Source organism: Clarias gariepinus, chromosome 8 (assembly GCF_024256425.1).
Source record: "Clarias gariepinus isolate MV-2021 ecotype Netherlands chromosome 8, CGAR_prim_01v2, whole genome shotgun sequence".
Taxonomy (NCBI): domain Eukaryota; kingdom Metazoa; phylum Chordata; class Actinopteri; order Siluriformes; family Clariidae; genus Clarias; species Clarias gariepinus.
In genome coordinates this window covers 7,035,001-7,054,773 of record NC_071107.1, presented here as the reverse complement: position 1 = coordinate 7,054,773, position 19,773 = coordinate 7,035,001, and the positions used below count along the sequence as shown (strand labels likewise).

At 41.8% G+C, this 19,773-nt stretch overlaps 1 protein-coding gene across 2 annotated transcripts in view; it reads left to right on the top strand.

Moving 5' to 3' along the window:
• bnc2 (basonuclin 2) overlaps positions 1-19,773 on the top strand; it is a 172,796-nt gene that overhangs the window by 65,922 nt on the left and 87,101 nt on the right. For both annotated transcript variants that reach the window (XM_053501896.1, XM_053501897.1), the window contains exon 3: positions 10,899-11,162. In XM_053501896.1, the coding sequence (XP_053357871.1) occupies positions 10,899-11,162 (264 nt within the window). The remainder of the gene's footprint in view (positions 1-10,898; positions 11,163-19,773) is intronic.

Below are 19,773 nucleotides of genomic sequence, written 5' to 3'. Positions count from 1 at the left end.
TTATTTAATATTGTATTATTATCATTTACTTTAATCAACTTTATGCTTTTGTTCCAATACTTTTGCTCGGGCATCAGAGTCTGCGGTGTCTAACGTCTAAAGTCTTTTCTCACTTCGCGCTTCATTCATGTCTCCTATTCTATTTTCTTCTTCTTCTTCTTCCATTCTTTGTTTTTTTTACTCCAGTTTTACTATTTCTATGGCTTTCTTTCTTTCTTTCTTTCTTCTTTCTTTTTTCTTTCTTATTTTTTCTTGTGTTCTTTTATTTCTTTCCTTACATCCCTGTTTCCTATTTTATTCATTTTTTCCTCCAACTTCCTCATTTTCGTCTTATTTAATTAATCAGGTTTGTTTTAGTTTTAATTTAATTTTTTTTATTTTTTGCAGCAAATTCTGTTCAGCAATTTCAATTTCTTGCAGCAAAAATCTTTTTTTTGCCTTTTTATATTTTTTTGGTTTTCTTTCTGTTCTTTGTTCTTCTTTCGTTCATATTTTTCATGTTTCTTTCTTGTATTATGTATTTATTATTTGTTTTCATCCTACATTTTCTTTCTCACCCTCCCCTGTTTTTTTTTTTTTATATTTTGCTTTTCTGCTTCATTTTCTAAAATTGTCTTTCTTTATTTATTGCTTTTGCATTTGTGTCGTTTGTCCTACTTTATTCTGCCTATTTCTGCTATTTTTAGTTCGTTATTTGATCTGTCTTTCTCCTCTCTCTGGTGTTTTTCTTTCTTTATTTCTTCATTCTGTTCTTTCTTTTCTTTTTTTTTGTTCTTTTCTTTTAACTCCCACACTGCTTTTTATTCATTTCCTCCCTGTTCCATGTCTTATTCTTCTCTCCCTCTCACTCTTTTTTCTTTTTCTGATTTATTATAGCTCCACCTCACTTAATACTTTTTCTTTCTCCTTATCTTTTCTTTTCTTCTCACAGAATTCCCATTTTTCTCTCTGCCCCGGTTGTATTTCATCTCTCTCTCTCCCTCTCTTTTCCTGTCCTTCCTTCTCCTGTTGCATTTCATCTCTCCCTCTCTCTCTCTCTCTCTCTCTCTCTCTCTCTGTCTGTTCCTGTCCTTCCTTCTCCGTGTCTCTGCCTTCTGTTTTCACAGTGCAGTGTGACCGCAGTATTGATGGCAGGGACATTGAGATCATGTGCGTTTTGTCAGGAGTAGAGACCTTTCTTTACCCTTCATCCCTCTCTTTCTCCATCTCTCTCTCCCTCCACAAATGAAAGGGTTGTTCCTGTGTGGTGTCATGTGATGTCTTGTGCCTCCTGCAGCAGAACAGAGCAGTGACAGTTCCTGCCATCTGATAGACCGGGCCTCGTCACATGAAGAGCACACACTCACTTTCTTTCTTTTTCCTTCTGTGTGTGTGTGTGTGTGTGTGTGTGTGTCTGGTGTGTGTGTTTATGTGTGTTTGGGATGGTGGGCAGTGACACCAAATCAGGTCATTGCTTCTATCAGCCACAGACATGTGCTACTGCTTATACAGCCTCGGGCTCCAGGCCTGGTTTCAATCCCCTGCTCCCTCACTAACAACTCTCTCCACTTTTCTCCCTCGCCGCAAAGCCACGCCCACTGCAGGGTCTGGAGGAATCTGCTGCAAGGGATTGTGGGTAGTCAAATTCTACACTACACTGAGGCTCCAACTACATTACACTGAGACTCACACAGCACTCCACTTAGAGTCATAATACACTGCACTGAGACTCACACTATACTACACTGAGACTCACACTACACTAGACTGAGACTCAAACTACACTACACTGGGACTCACACTACACTACACTGGGACTCACACTACACTACACTGAGACTCACACTATACTACATTAGGACTCACACAGCACTACACTGAGACTTACACAGCACTTCACTGAGACTCAAACTACACTACACTGAGACTCAAACTACATTACACTGAGACTCACACTATACTACACTGAGACTCACACTATACTACACTGAGACACACAAAGCACTTCACTGAGACTCAAACTACACTACACTGAGACTCACACTATACTACACAGAGACTCACACTATACTACACAGAGACTCACACTATACTACACTGAGACACACAAAGCACTACACTGAGACTTAAACTACACTACACTGAGACTCACACTATACTACACAGAGACTCATAATACACTGCACTAAGACTCACACAGCACTACACTGAGACTCACACTACACTACACTGAGACTCTCACTACACTAGACTGAGACTCACACTACACTACACTGAGACTCAAACTCCACTACACTGGGACTCACACTACACTACACTGGGACTCACACTACACTACACTGAGACTCACACTATACTACATTAGGACTCACACAGCACTACACTGAGACTTACACAGCACTTCACTGAGACTCAAACTACACTACACTGAGACTCAAACTACATTACACTGAGACTCACACTATACTACACTGAGACTCACACTATACTACACTGAGACACACAAAGCACTTCACTGAGACTCAAACTACACTACACTGAGACTCACACTATACTACACAGAGACTCACACTATACTACACAGAGACTCACACTATACTACACTGAGACACACAAAGCACTACACTGAGACTTAAACTACACTACACTGAGACTCACACTATACTACACAGAGACTCATAATACACTGCACTGAGACTCACACAGCACTACGCTGAGACTTATAATACACTACACTGAGACTCACACTACACTATACTGAGACTCAAACTACACTATACTGAGACTCAAACTACACTATACTGAGACTTTAAACTACACTATACTGAGACTTACAATACACTACACTGAGACTCACACTACACTATACTGAGACTCAAACTACACTATACTGAGACTCACACTAAACCACACTGAGACTCACACTACACTATACTAAGACTCAAACTACACTATACTGAGACTTACACTACACTACACTGAGACTCAAACTACACTATACTGAGACTCATACCACACTACACTAAGATTCACACAGCACTAGACTGAGACTTAAACTACACTATACTGAGACTCACACTATACTACACAGAGACTCCTAATACACTGCACTGAGACTCACACGGCACTACGCTGAGACTTATAATACACTACACTGAGACTCCCACTACACTATACTGAGACTCACACTACACTACGCTGAGACTCACACTACACTACGCTGAGACTCACACTACACTATACTGAGACTCAAACTACACTACACTGAGACTCACACTACACTACACTGAGACTCACTACACTACACTGAGACTCACTACAATACACTGAGACTCACATAGCACTACACTGAGAGTCATAATACACTGCACTAAGACTCACACTACACTACACTAAGACTCACACTACACTACGCTGAGACTCACACAGCACTACACTGAGACTCGCAATATACTACACTGAGACTCATAATACACTACATTGAGACTCACACTATACTACATTGAGACTCACACAGCACTACACTGAGACTTACACAGCACTTCACTGAGACTCAAACTACACTACACTGAGACTCACACAGCACTACACTGAGACTCAAACTAAACTACACTGAGACTCACACTATACTACACTGAGACTCACACTATACTACACTGAGACTCACAATACACTACACTAAGATTCACACAGCACTACACTGAGACTCAAACTACACTACACTGGGACTTACACTACACAGGGACTTACACAGCACTACACTGAGACTCACACTACACTACACTGGGACTCACACTACACTACACTGGGACTCACACTATACTACACTGGGACTCACACTACACTACACTGAGACTCACACTACACTACACTGGGACTCACACTATACTACACTGGGACTCACACAGCACTACACTGAGACTCACACTACACTACACTGAGACTCACACTACACTACACTGGGACTCACACTATACTACACTGGGACTCACACAGCACTACACTGAGACTCACACTACACTACACTGAGACTCACACTACACTACACTGGGACTCACACTACACTACACTGAGACTCACACTACACTACACTGGGACTCACACTACACTACACTGGGACTCACACTACACTACACTGGGACTCACACTACACTACACTGGGACTCACACAGCACTACACTGAGACTCACACTACACTACACTGGGACTCACACTACACTACACTGGGACTCACACTACACTACACTGGGACTCACACTACACTACACTGGGACTCACACAGCACTACACTGAGACTCACACTACACTACACTGGGACTCACACTACACTACACTGGGACTCACACTACACTACACTGAGACTCACACTACACTACACTGGGACTCACACTATACTACACTGGGACTCACACTACACTACACTGAGACTCACACTACACTACACTGAGACTCACACTACACTACACTGGGACTCACACTACACTACACTGAGACTCACACTACACTACACTGAGACTCACACTACACTACACTGAGACTCACACTACACTACACTGGGACTCACACTATACTACACTGGGACTCACACTACACTACAGCGACACTCACACTACACTACACTGAGACTCACACTACACTACACTGAGACTCACACTACACTACACTGGGACTCACACTATACTACACTGGGACTCACACTATACTACACTGGGACTCACACTACACTACACTGAGACTCACACTACACTACACTGGGACTCACACTATACTACACTGGGACTCACACAGCACTACACTGAGACTCACACTACACTACACTGAGACTCACACTACACTACACTGGGACTCACACTATACTACACTGGGACTCACACAGCACTACACTGAGACTCACACTACACTACACTGAGACTCACACTACACTACACTGAGACTCACACTACACTACACTGGGACTCACACTACACTACACTGGGACTCACACAGCACTACACTGAGACTCACACTACACTACACTGGGACTCACACTACACTACACTGGGACTCACACTACACTACACTGGGACTCACACTACACTACACTGGGACTCACACTATACTACACTGGGACTCACACTACACTACACTGAGACTCACACTACACTACACTGAGACTCACACTACACTACACTGAGACTCACACTACACTACACTGGGACTCACACTACACTACACTGGGACTCACACTATACTACACTGGGACTCACACTACACTACACTGAGACTCCCACTACACTACACTGGGACTCACACTATACTACACTGGGACTCACACAGCACTACACTGAGACTCACACTACACTACACTGAGACTCACACTACACTACACTGGGACTCACACTATACTACACTGGGACTCACACAGCACTACACTGAGACTCACACTACACTACACTGAGACTCACACTACACTACACTGAGACTCACACTACACTACACTGGGACTCACACTACACTACACTGGGACTCACACTACACTACACTGGGACTCACACAGCACTACACTGAGACTCACACTACACTACACTGGGACTCACACTACACTACACTGGGACTCACACTACACTACACTGAGACTCACACTACACTACACTGGGACTCACACTATACTACACTGGGACTCACACTACACTACACTGGGACTCACACTACACTACACTGAGACTCACACTACACTACACTGGGACTCACACTACACTACACTGAGACTCACACTACACTACACTGGGACTCACACTACACTACACTGGGACTCACACTATACTACACTGGGACTCACACTATACTACAGCGACACTCACACTGCCCCCAACTGAGAAACACACTTTACTCTACAGATATTCACACTGCACTAATTTTCCCATTACTTAATTTTTTATTTTGTTTGTCAGTTTCACTCTTTACTTTCTTTCGTTTATTCTTTAGCTTATTTGTATTTTATTTTTCCTCCTCCTTTTGTTTTTTCTTTCTTCTTTCCTTTTTTCCCCTGACTTTTTAAAAAAAATATATTTTCCTATAGTTTTTTTTTCTTTTTTCTATTTATTTGTTATGAAATGATTAAGAAATATAGCAATATAAATACTGACCACTGCCCAGCTCTCTCTCTCTCACATAAACATGCACACACACACACACACACACACACACACACACACACACACACTGACCCCCCATCCCGAGTCTCTCCCAGCATGCCCCTCTTTCTCCTCCTCTAATGAGTTGCAACACAGATAATGTGGCTGATGATCTGGCATTGATTTGGCGATCACTTGCTTGTCTGGTAATTGATCCGTAGCTGAGGCTCTAGTTAATTATCTGGGCTTCGACGTGGGGGAATTTCAGCTCCTGCACACCAGCAGTTTTAATAAAGGACTCCATTACTGTGCCTCTCTGCTTTATAGTGCCTGATCCGAAGACCTTCAGCACCACAGGGACCTCTTCCCTTCTTCTCCACTTTTCCTTCGCTCCCTTTGTTTCCTTTTAGTCCTCTTTTTCTTTTAATTCCCTGTTTTTTATTCCTTCGATCTTTTTATTTTCTTGCAGTTATTCTCTACTTTATTTTCTTTAAATGTTCTGATCTTGTCCTTTACTTCACTATCCTTCTTTTTTTCTGTCCCATTTTGTTCTTATCATCTTCTATCATTTTATCTCTTATATAATTTTTTCGCTTTTTTGTTTCGTATATAAAAATGTGTTTGTGTGTGTGCTTTTTTTTTTTTTTACAACTGCCCTCTACCTTCTTATTTCTGTTTTTTTTTTCTTTTAATTTTCCACTGCATTTGTAATTGTCCTATTTCCTCCCTTTTCTGACACTTTTTTTTTTATTCCTTTTCCCTGTCTTCACATATCAGGGTCCTTGTAATCAAGGGTCACGTGCGAGGTTAAAAAAGAAATAATAATAAAATAAACTATTATGGGATGTTGTGCATTTCTAACTGTAGAGGTCAGTGTGGTTACTGTTTTGTGTGGGGTGCCAATATTTATGACGAGCGTTCCTGTAATGGATCAATACCATAAAGATATGGGTGGGGGGGGGAGGGGGGTAGATAAAGAGAGTCGCAGACAGAAAGAGAGAGAGAGAGACTGGACTGGAATTCCATCTGCTTTTCTTCGGACAGAATTAAGAGAAAGAATTAAATTGATTGAAGTGCTTGTGTGTCATTCATAGAGCATAAGTGACTGCTAACTGGAGGAGAAAAAAAAGGAGAGAAAGAGACAATGAGCGAAAGAGTGTGTGTGTGAGAGAGAGAGACAGAGAGAGACAGAGAGAGACGAGAGGACGTGAAGACGGAGGGACATTGTGACAGTCAGCTCCCATTAGCATCCATTTACCTGAAATAACACGGCCTTAGAGCAGAGGGCAGAGAGAAAGGGGGAGACACGCGCACACACACACACACACACACACACACACACACACACACACACACACACACACACAGATGAAAGCAGAAACAAAAGGAGGTGTGTTAAGTCCTCTTTGCCGCTGCCACCGTTTTTCTCGTCTTTTTTCTTGTCTTTTTTTTCCCCTCATCTGCTGTAAAAAGGAACAGAGCGTGAGGGGGAAAGGATTTGATCGGAGAAAATGCAGCACAGATTAGCGTGCTAAAGGTTAGCCGAGACACCATTAGTGCCGAGCGCAGGCTTTTAACACCGTCTCCTACAATTTAACACCCAGTCACACCTGCCTTCACTTATATATACAGTATACGTACAGCTATATATATCTATACACACACACACACACACACACACACACACACACACACAGACACGGAGACGTGCTGCTAGTTATTAACTAACTTTATTATTATTATTATTATTATTATTGTCATTATTATGGAACTTGTTTTAATTCAAGTCATTAATAAGGTTAATTCAGGCTTAAAGAGTTCATGATAGAAAGAGGACAAAATGTCTGATGTAGGGGACGAGTGAAAACGGACGAGTGAATGGGAGGAAGGGAGGAAAGGAATAAGAGAAAACGAAATGACAGGGAAGAAAGGGAGAAAAAAGAGGAAATGCATTATAAAGGAAGAAAAAGAAGAAGCAAGAAATGGCATGAAAGAGAAGCGGAAATGAAAAAGGAGAGGAACGGACAGAAGAAATGACGAAAAGATGAAAAGATGAAAAGAAATGACAGGAAGGAAGGAAAGAAAGAAAATAAGGGAAAAGGAATTAGGGAAACAACTGAGGGACAGGACAGCTCTGTGTGTGTGTGTGTGTGTGTGTGTGTGTGTGTGTGTGTGTGTGTGTGTGTGTGTGTGTGTGTGAGAGAGAGAGAGAGAGGATGATCCAGAAGTGATGATGATGTACGGATGATGCGTGAGTTACTACATTTGTAAAAAATGAAGAAGAAAAAAAGCATAACAATCTAGTGCACTACCTACACCATACACCCTGCTGCTGGGAGAACATTTAGTCTTCACAAGTGTGTGTGTGTGTGTGTGTGTGTGTGTGCACGCACTCACTTGTGCTCCTTTGTCTTCTTGGCTGCAGGGACCAATTTTGCAAAAATGGAAGCTCTTCCTCATTTTTGCCTTAATTAAAAATCTGAAAGCATCCACACGGGGTTTCCCTTAGTGTGTGTGTGTGTGTGGGGGGGGAGATTATGTGCCCTGCTGCAGTGACAATGTGAGTGTGTGTGTACTGTATACTTTGTGTGTGTGTGTGTGTGTGTGTATGATATAAAAAGTGCAACAAAAAAAAACATAAAAAAAACAAAACAAAGACACCAAAGTTTTTAATAAAGCCGAATGACGGTCGTCCCAAAATAGCATACACGCACACACACACACACGCACGCACACACACACACGCACACGCACACACACACACATACGCACAGTAACAGTAACTGTAAGTGCATTACAGCCACCAGAATACAAAGTCCATTATATATATATATATATATATATATATGTGTGTGTGTGTGTGTGTGTGTGTGTGTGTTATTATGCAGAGCATCTTGTCCAATTGTACAGATGTGTGTAATGGGTGAGAGGACACTGGCACCGCTGGAGGGCATGCAGCTAACTCTGTGTGTGTGTGTGTGTGTGTGTGTAAGCCAGAGAGAAAGTGAGGAGGAGAGAGAGTGAGACAGAAATAGAGAGTGAGACAGGATAAGAGACTGAGAGTGAGACAGGAAGAGAGAGTGAGACAGGATAAGAGACTGAGAGTGAGACAGGAAGAGAGAGTGAGACAGGATAAGAGACTGAGAGTGAGACAGGAAGAGAGAGTGAGACAGGATAAGAGACTGAGAGTGAGACAGGAAGAGAGAGTGAGACAGGATAAGAGACTGAGAGTGAGACAGGAAGAGAGAGTGAGACAGGATAAGAGACTGAGAGTGAGACAGGAAGGAAGAGAGAGTGAGATAGGAACCCAGCGAGAGTGAGACAGGAAGTCAGGGAGTGTAAGACAGAAAGAGAAAGTGAGACAGGATGAGAGACAGAGAGAGAGAGAGAGAGAGATGCCACTAAATTCCAGGGAAAGGAAAGGAACAGTTGGTTCAAACAATCACTGGTCATAATCACACACACACACACACACACACACACACACACACAGTAAAGAGGAGTTTGCCAATATAATAGACAGAGAAAACTTGTATGTATAGACAGAGGACCCACACACACACACACACACACACACACACACACACACACACACACAAGTGCATTAAGAACGACTACAGTATGACAGTGCAGATAGAAAGAGAGACAGGATGAGAGTGAGACAGCAGTAAAGATGGATCCACCTATACATATACCTAACAGGAGACAGACAGGTGGAAAGTCAAATCGATAGTGAGTGAGAGGGATAGATGGACACACACACACACACACACACACACACACACACACAGGCAGAAAGACACACAGCGAGTGAGACAGTTCAAGAGACACTTGATCTAAAACTGAAATATAGACTGACATAAATTATAATTTTCTTTTGGATATTTTCACACACACACACACACACACACACACACACACACATACACACACACACACACACACATTTGTAATGTGCTGTTATTCTGTTATACAAAAATCTAAATGTACACACGCGCACACACACACAGAACAGTCAATAACAGTTTATTAATAAACGGATTATTAATAAACTGTTATTGACTGTTCTGTGTGTGTGTGTGTGTGTGTGTGTGTGTGTGTGTGTGTGTGCACATTCAGATTTTTGTGTTGACATCTGGACACATGCATTCACGCGCAGCGCAAAGGTGTACAAGTGTGTGTATGCGTGTGTGAGGAGTTTGGGGACTCGTTTTTTTATATGGTGTGTGTGTGAGTGTGTGTGAGTGTGTGTGAGAGTGTGTGAGAGTGTGTGGTGTGTTTAGGGGTTGAAAGGCCACGCTCCGGGTGAGCGGGTTTGTTTGGCAAGTGATTTCTGCTTGGAATGTACGTGGATGTGAACATGTGTGTGTGTGTGTGTGTGTGTGAGACAGAGAAGAAGGGGTGGGGGGGTGTGGACACGGGGAAAAAAATCCTCTCCTCCTTCTCTATCTCTTCTGCCATCCCCCTTTCCTCTCCCTCCTCCCTCTCTCTCTCTCTCGCTCTCTCACTCTTGTCCTGCCCTCGGAGGAAATCTCCAGCGTGCTGCGCTGCTCCTCAATGAACTCGACACACACACTCACACACTCTCACACACACTCACACACACTTACTCACTCACACTCACACACACACACATACACACACTCGCGGCAGCTCCTCCGGCTCCGGGCTCTCTGAGAAAGAAAAGAAAGACAGAGTGAGAGAAAAGAAAAGAAAAGGAAAGAAAAAGGGAAAGAAAGCTGAACAAAGCAAGAAAGAGAGAAAGAGAGCATCCTTCCTTCACTCTTCTTTTCACTCTCCCTTCAGTCTCGTGCCGAGACGGAGCCGGATGTGAGAGACGAGCCGGAGCTGAAGGAGCCGGAGCAGCCGAGGGAGCGAGAGCACGGAGCGAGGGAAGGGAGCGAGCGCGCGGACGGAGGGAGTGAGGGAGGAAGGAGAGAGGGAGGAGGAGGAGGAGCGCGCAGCTCCATGCAGTTCAGCAGCAGACCGGCGAGCGCCGAGCCGTGCTACATGGGGACATGGCAGCAGCAGAACACTGACACACACCTCCTGTTCAGGATGTCCCAGCAGGTCAGTGCGCTCTCCTCTCCTCTCCTCTCTTCTCCTCTCTTCTCCTCTCTTCTCCTCTCTTCTTATCTTTCTTTTCATCCCTCCGTCTTTGCTTCTTCCTCACACTCTGTCCTTATTTATTGTAATGTACAAGTGCATTTATACACAAACAAATATGTTTGTACAGATCATATTAAAACATCTAACTCTGTATGTGTGTGTGTGTGTGTGTGTGTGAGTGTGTGTGTGCGCGCCTACACTTTTAATGTTACTCCAAAGTTCCTAACAAATCTTTTTTTGAATGGGGGAACCTTAATCTCAGGTTTGTCATAGTTTACCGCTTACACACACACACACACACACACACACATATATTTCTCTCACTAGAGCTTGTTACATTTTTCCCCCTAAAAGTCCATATGTTTTTGATTCGTTAATATTTATCTTTGTATGCATGATTGTAAAATTGTGTAGTGGTGCGTTGACATTTTTTCGCATTGTATATGAAAGTGCTGGTGTGTATCTGTGTGTGAAATCGTGTGTGTGTGTGTGTGCGCGCGCATAAGTGTGTACGAGGAAGTCAGGAAGATGCTGATGGATCTCTTTTTGCGCTCGCTCAGAAATTCTTTAGGTTGAGTTTTTGTTTTTAGAGTGAACATTTGTCTCACATTAGATAGAAGAAGAAGAAAAAGAGTAAAGAAGTAAGTGTGTGTGTGTGTGTGCGTGCGTATTGAGGGTAATTGCACGTACAAACGCACACAAGCACAGAGATGTCAAACTCGTTTTATATGAGTAGTATCTTTATTATATTAATTGATTTTAATCGTTATTTAATTTAAACTTATTTTAATTTCACAAACTCACCCATAAAGGACGAAAAATATCTAAATACGTAGAGTAAAGAACATGAAAAGTGTGTGTGTGTGTGTGTGTGTGTGTGCAGTGTGAGTGTGTAAAGACAGAGATTTTTTTTCTGTGTGTTTGCAATGATAAACATTATATTAGAAATAGTTATTAAAAACAAAAACAGGACTTTTTAAAGCTTTTAAGGCTGTGTGTATGAGTGTGTGGTGTTTTTTGCTGTACTGTGTGTGTGTGTGTGTGTACAGTAGGTATAGTGTGTGCGTGTGTGAGAGTGTGTGTATTCACAACATGCACAAGCTGTGTGTGTGTGTGTGTGTGTGTTTCTATGACCCTAGAATGTGCGTGCGCGCGCGCACACACACACACACACACACACACACACATAAGAACACACACATTTAAAAAAGCAAAAGCTGAAGAAGTTAAAAGATGCTCTATAAAAATGTGTGTGAGGGAGAGATAGATAGATAGATAGATAGATAGACAGATAGATAGATAGATAGATAGATAGATAGATAGATAGATAAATAGATAGATAGATAGACAGATAGATAGATATCGCTCTAACTGCATTCCAATGAAAAATGCGCAAAATCAAAGCAGTGTTAATATTTTTTCTTTAAAGCACGCACGAAAGAAACGTCATAATCATTTAAAACCCTGTTTATTATTATTATTATTATTATTATTAATAATAATAATAATAATAATAAATGTCGCTTGAAGATGCAGCAGGTTTTGGTGACTTGAGTCTCACACAGAGAGAGAGAGAGAGAGAGAGAGAGAGAGATGGCTGGAGGGAGGGAGGAGTGAGGGGGTAAAGGGGGTTTGTGGGAGTTATTTGGCAACCTGAGTGATGGGAGAGGGGCAGCGGGGGCAGTTCATCATCGGGGTCGGACTCGGCGTGCCAGGCGCGGCCTGACACACACACACACACACACACGTGCACGCACCGCTGTCTCTGCTCGTGCCGCTCACATATTTTTCCATTCTGTTTTTTTTAGGTATATATTCATATATAAATACAATTGCTCTCTCTCTCTCTCTCTCTCTCTCTCTCTCACTATACAGTATATATATAAGGCGCGCGCGATTATATAGCCTAAACACTGGCTCGCGCGCCTCAAGCAATACAGTTATTATTAATTATATTATATAAACAATTATAACTAAATGTTAAACGCATGTTCTGCCCGGGTTTACTCGGCTGCAGCGGATGCAGGAGTGTGTGATGTTCAGAGCTGAGGAGGAGTGTTAGATAATTGTTCATAAAGTTATACATTTTATATTCAATTCATCTCCTTCATCTTCATCTTCGGTGTGTAAAGTCAATCCTGATCGATTCTGTCCACTCGTGTCACTCACGTGCTTACTCTGCTCACTTTTAGCTTATCGTCTTTAACACACACACACACGCGCGCACGCACGCACGCAGACACGCACGGAGACACGCAGACACGCACGGACGCGCGCTTGCTCTTGATGTATATATCCATGTATATAGATATAAAGATAAATCCAGGTAGAGGTGTGTGTGTGTGTGTGTGTGTGTGTGTGGAATCAGGGTGATTAGACTCAGACTCAGAGCTTCATTCTTGCCTCCAGGTTTATTAAATAAAAGCTAAATCTAAAGCATTTCAGTCAAATACTGTGGTATTTACCGCTGTTTTATGAAGCGCGCGCGCGTGTGTGTGTGTGTGTGTTGTGTAGAGTGCACACGAGGCTTCTTCCATGACAGCATGATGTACAGCAGTGTGTGTCCGTGTGTATTATTGTGCTGCAGGATTATTACAATTATTATTATTATTATTATTATTATTATTATTATTATAGCAAAATACTAACATAATACATAGCACAATAATTTCAAATATAAATGTTAAGATATTAATATTGAAACTCTACAAAAAACGAAATGAATAATAATGTTTAAAAAAACATTAGAAAATTGATTATAATGTACTGTAGTGTGCGATCGCGCGCTTCTTTCTTTCTTTCTTTCTAACTTATTTACTTAATGACTTACTTGCATTGGTTACCTGTTCTGCCCCGTCCCATTTCTTTCGTTCCTTCTTTTTTTTTCTTTCCTTCTTTCTCTCTTTCCTGTTAAGGCACGGGCTCAGGTTTTAATGCATGCTCTGGGATTTACTCCGCTTCCTGACTTTAAAAGAATTTTGAAGTGAATAGGAGAGGGATGAGACAGAAGTGTGGAGGAAGAGGAGGAAGGATGGAGAGCTGTCAGTGCGCGCGCGATGTGCGGGGTTCAGGGATGGGATAAAGATGAGAGTAGCGCGCGCGCGTGTGTATGTGCGTTGCACTAAAAAAGAGAAGGCAATAAACCGACACATATATGGGATGAAGTGATAACTCTAAGTGAAGCTGTGAATTATTTTCGGCTCGAGCTGCGGCGCCATATTAATGTTTTTTTTTTTATTATCATGTCATCATCATCATCATCATCATTAATAATAATAATAGTAATAATAATAGTAATAATAATAACAATAATAATAATATTGTATAATTAGTTTACTTTATATTTCTTGGCAGCATATACTCACAGGTATGTGTGTGTGTGTGTGTGTGCGTGTGCATGTGTGATTTGCGTATTTGTAAAGCGAACACACCTCCATCTTATTCTTTTCTTTTCGTCTTCCACCTGCCAAAGCTCCTTTCCGTTATTGCTAATAGGAATATAGAAATATGCTGATATATATAGTTTTCTTTTATTACATATTAATGTAATAATAATGTGCAAGAATGTGGAAGTTATTGCAGCTATAACTACGCACGCACACGCACACACACACACACACTCGTTCCCCCGTTCTTTTTCACCTGATAATCACCACCCAGAGCTCGCGCGGAATTTGTTTATTTCCTTGTATAACTTTTTATCTTTTCCTGTATAACTTCATATTTTTCTTTTCTATTTTTTATCCCTCAATTTATCTGTCACTCATAATAATTAATAATTTTTACACCCATCAATTTTTTTTTCTCACATTTACTCACTCTCTTTCTTTCTATTATTATTTGTTTCTTTTTAAGTCGTTTGTCGCTCGCGAATCAGTCTCTTTTCCTCTTTTCTCCCGCTCCATCCTTTCTGCCTTTCGTTCTATATTTATATTCCTTTTTATCGATCTTGTTTTTTTATTTACGTGTTTAAATTTATCATTAATTTTTTATTTAGTTTTTATATTACTACTACTACTACTTATAATAATAAAAATAAAAATAATAATACCGATATTAAACAGTTTGCGCTCTCCGGCACATCGGGATAATAATAATAATAATAATAATAATAATAATAATAATACTTTTATTATTATTAGATATTCATGTTCTCTATTTTGTATATTTAAACATTCTTTTTTATTTAACTTACAGAAAAGAAATCGAAACGAAATATGCATTATTATTATTATTATTATTATTTCAGTAAAATTGGTTGTGCATGATTTCTAATAATATCGCGACACAGAGACTGAGAATAAAAGCAAAGCAATACTATTTAATATTAATATGCAAAAAAATCTATATTATTGTTTATGTTTTTAAAAAAATCATTAATTCGTATGGAATCTATGTGAGCCCGGTGTGTGTGTGTGTGTGTGTGTGGTGAGACGCGTCGCGGCAGCTTCGTGTAAACTGAGCGCATAAAGACGCATCGGGAGTCAGAGAGCTTCAACAGAAAGAAATAAAGCGGGAGCGCGCGGAGACACACACACACACCGACAAACATAACGCTCATAGTCCGCTCATACTCATCCGGGGCACACGCGCAGGGAAGTGCGGCGCGCGAGGAGACCGCAAGCACGCGCAGAGAGACTGAGAGAGAGAGAGAGAAACAGCGAGTCCGAAGGTTTTATTCCACTTAGACCGCAGGAACTAACCGACTAGTGCACTTGTAAATGACGTCATGCATACTGTTATTTATAGTTCTCCCTCGCGCGCGCACACACGCAAATGAAAACCAGTTGTAGGTCCTCTGTGAGTGAGACAATCCCTTTCTAATTGAGCTGATATCATCTTAATCCACTAAACTCTTCATCCTGATTGTGTGTGTGTGTGTGTGTGTGTGTGTGTTTTACAGCAAAAGAGATTTGGAGAGAGATAATATGCTGTTGTTCACTTGCCTGTGCACCTGTCTGTTTGTCTTGGCCCACTTGTCTGTCTCTATTGACTCACCTGTCTGTGTCTATGCATCCACCTTGATGCTTTCATGTGTTCATCTGTCTGTCTCTCTAGGCCCATGTGTCTATCTCTCTAGATCTACCCGTCTGTCTCTCTAGGCCCTAGAGAGCCTCTCTAGGCTTATCTGCCTTTGCTGGCCCACTTATCTGTTTTTGTTGACCCACCTGTTTGTTTTTGTGTTCACCTGTATGTCTCCATATGTTCACTTTATTTCTCCATATGGTCATCTTTCTGTTTCTCTAGACCCACCTGTCTGTCTCCCTAGACCCACCTGTCTGTCTCTCTAGGCCCACATGTCTGTTTCCCTAGACCCACCTGTCTGTCTCCCTAGGCCCACATGTCTGTCTCTCTAGACCCACCTGTCTGTCTCCCTAGACCCACCTGTCTGTCTCCCTAGGCCCACATGTCTGTCTCTCTAGACCCACCTGTCTGTCTCTCTAGACCCACCTGTCTGTCTCTGTAGATTCACCTGTCTCTCTTTAGGCCCACATGTCTGCCTTTGGTGGCTCACCTGTTTGTCTTTATTGATCCACCTGTCTCTCTCTACTGACCCACCTTTCTGTCTCTATTGTCTCTATGTGTTCACCTGTATGTCTCCATATGTTCTTCAGTCTGTCTTTTTGGGCCCACTGCTCTGCCTTTGTTGGCCCACCTGTTTGTTTCTGTTGGACCACTTGTCTGTCTCTATGTGTTCACCTGTCTGTCTCTTTGGGTCCACCTGTCTGTCTCTCTAGGCCCATTTCTCTGCTCTTGTTGGCCTACCTGTCTGCCTCTGTTGGCCCACTTGCCTGTTTCTCTAGGCCCCCTTCTTTGTCTTTTTTGGCCCCTGTCTGTCTCTATTGACCCACCTGTCTGTCTCTATTGACTCACTTGTCTGTCTTTATGTGTTCAGCTGTGTGTCTTTCTAGGGGCACCAGTCTGTCTCTCTAGGCCCACCTGTATGTCTCTCTAAGCCCAATTCTCTGCCTTTTTTGGCCCACCTGTCTGTCTCTGTAGGCCCACCTGTCTGTCTCTGTAGGCCCACTTGTCTGTCTCTTTTGGCCCAGCTTTCTGTCTTTTTAGGCCCACTTGTCTTTCTTTCTATGTGTGTTCACCTGTAAGCCCACCTGTCTATCTCTACCAGGCATGTAAGCATGTTTCCGTAGTGGTACCCTGAGTGATTCTGTAACGAGAGTGTGAATTAATTAGCTGTCGTCATGGCGATTAATAAACGTTTGTCAGCGTAGTTTGTAGCTGTTTTTATTCTGTTGCAGCACACAGTTAATATTCATGATCTGATTTCCTCTGTGTGTGTGTTTGTATGTGTTTGTGTGTGCAGCAGTATTAAAGGACTCAGGAGGAAACACACACACACACACACACTCACACACACAAACACAGGTTTTCTCACTTACACATTGTGATTCTAATGTTTATTAAAATGCTTTCATTTCTGCATTTGGAGGCATCTTTCCATCTGTCTACTTGTCTGTCTGCCAATCTGTCTGCCTGTCTGTCTGTCTGCCTGTCTGTCTGCCTTTGAACCTGTCTGTGTCTCTAAAGTGCACATATTGATCTCCAGCAGATTGTGATTCAGCTCCAGAAAAACCTCATTCTGATTCACACAAGTGTACTAGTGACCCAGCTGGCTATGTGTGTGTGTGTGTGTGTGTGTGTGTGTATATGTTATGGAGCAGTTCATGTACCCAAGGCTGATCGATAACTAACAGAGTTTGTTTCTGGTGGGTTCATGCTGTGTGGCTCTGTGTGTGTGTGTGTGTGTGTGTGTGTGTGTCTGTTATAGCGGGAAAAGAACAGCTCTGTTCCCCAGAGAGGAAACAGGGAACAACTGCCTTCTCCATAATAACACAGCCAGTCAGGGCGCAACCCGCTGTGTACATGTGTGTGTGTGTGGTTGTGTGTATGTGTGTGTGTGTGCATGCATGCTTGTGGCTGTGGTTGTGTAAGTGCACGTGCATCTGTGTTTGAACTTTTGAAATTTTTAACTCTACCAGCTGATGATGTCATAGCAGCGTGACAAATCTGCAGCTTCGTCTGATGTTAAAATTGATTCAGTGTTGAATCGTTGAAGTTGACTCCTATTCTCACTCCATGTGATATGAATCAATCAAGTCAATTGTAGGAATTATTTTATTGCAAGTATCCTGTAAATCTGAATTAAGTCTGATGAGTTGAATAAAATGACTCCGCTTTGACTCGAACTTTAAGTGTTTCACAACTAACACCACTAGATGAATCAGTGGGCTGAGTTTGAGTCATTTGAATCATCCTGATAAACAACTGCCTGCCTGGAATGATGACCTTAGCTAACTGCAAACTGGAGCTGTGTACCTGGTACTCTCCACCCCTTAGCATTAGCATTAGAAACGTCATTTTGTTATAACAATGTGTAACGTTAGGTAGAATCGAATCAGAATCTGGAGTTGACTTTTACTTGACAGTTGAGGCATAAAAAAAATGTGAATGGATCTGCTCTACCCTTATCAGTGCAGGACTAACTCCGCCCCTACTGTGTAGCCCCTCCCACTTTTAAAATTAATAGACTTTTGCAGTGGTTTTACTTTATAGATGCTTTTGCTCAAACTATTTGAGATAAAACCATAAAGCACAATATGAACTTTTAACTAAAATTAATTTTATTTATTATTATTCAGAAAACATTATACCGCGTCATTTTAAGAATGTGTGAAGTGTGTATAGCAGTCCATATCCTGCTCCTTCCATTACGTTTCCTTCTCCTGTTCTTACCTGATTTCCTCTTCTTGTTTTCTTCCAGCTATTTACACACACACACACACACACACACACACACACACACACACACACAGTAAAAGGGTAATTTGTCCTATCAGCAAGAACATCAGCGTGTCCTCTTCAGGAACACACTCCTTCATTTTCCACTTTGCCTCCGTGTGTGTTTTCTGCCCCGGACGATTTCCTGTTATTATTATTATCATCATTATTATTATCATTATTATTACTACCACTGCTGCTTTTATTGTTAAAGTTCCTCTCATGTGTGTGTGTGTGTGTGTGTAGATAATGATGGTAATTTTAGCTGTTCTTTTCCTCCAGGTAGCTTTCCCCTCTTAACACACTGTGTGTCTGCTGAGAGTGTTTAATCAGAAACACACACACACACACACACACACACACACACATTTTTATGTGTTGTGTCATGTCTGTGTATAGCAAAATCACAGAAAAAGAGACAGACAGACGGACAGAGAGAATGCTTAAGAGGAAGCGTACGACAGATAAAGAGAGATACACAAAGAAAGAGAGAAAGAAATATAAAAAAGATGGAGCGATATACAGGTGGATATAAAGTGTTTATCTGAACATAAACTTGTGAATTGTCACTAATTGAGCTTTGGCAATATGACTTTCCATATTTGTCATGCCAATAAAGCACGCTTAGATAGAGAGTGAGACAGATGACAGTGAGACAGATGATAGTCAGACAGACATGCAAAGAGACATAGAAAGACAAGGAGGCACAGAGAAAGCAGGACAGTGAGACAGACGGTGAGGATGAGAGAAATAGGTAGAAAGACAGAGAATACAA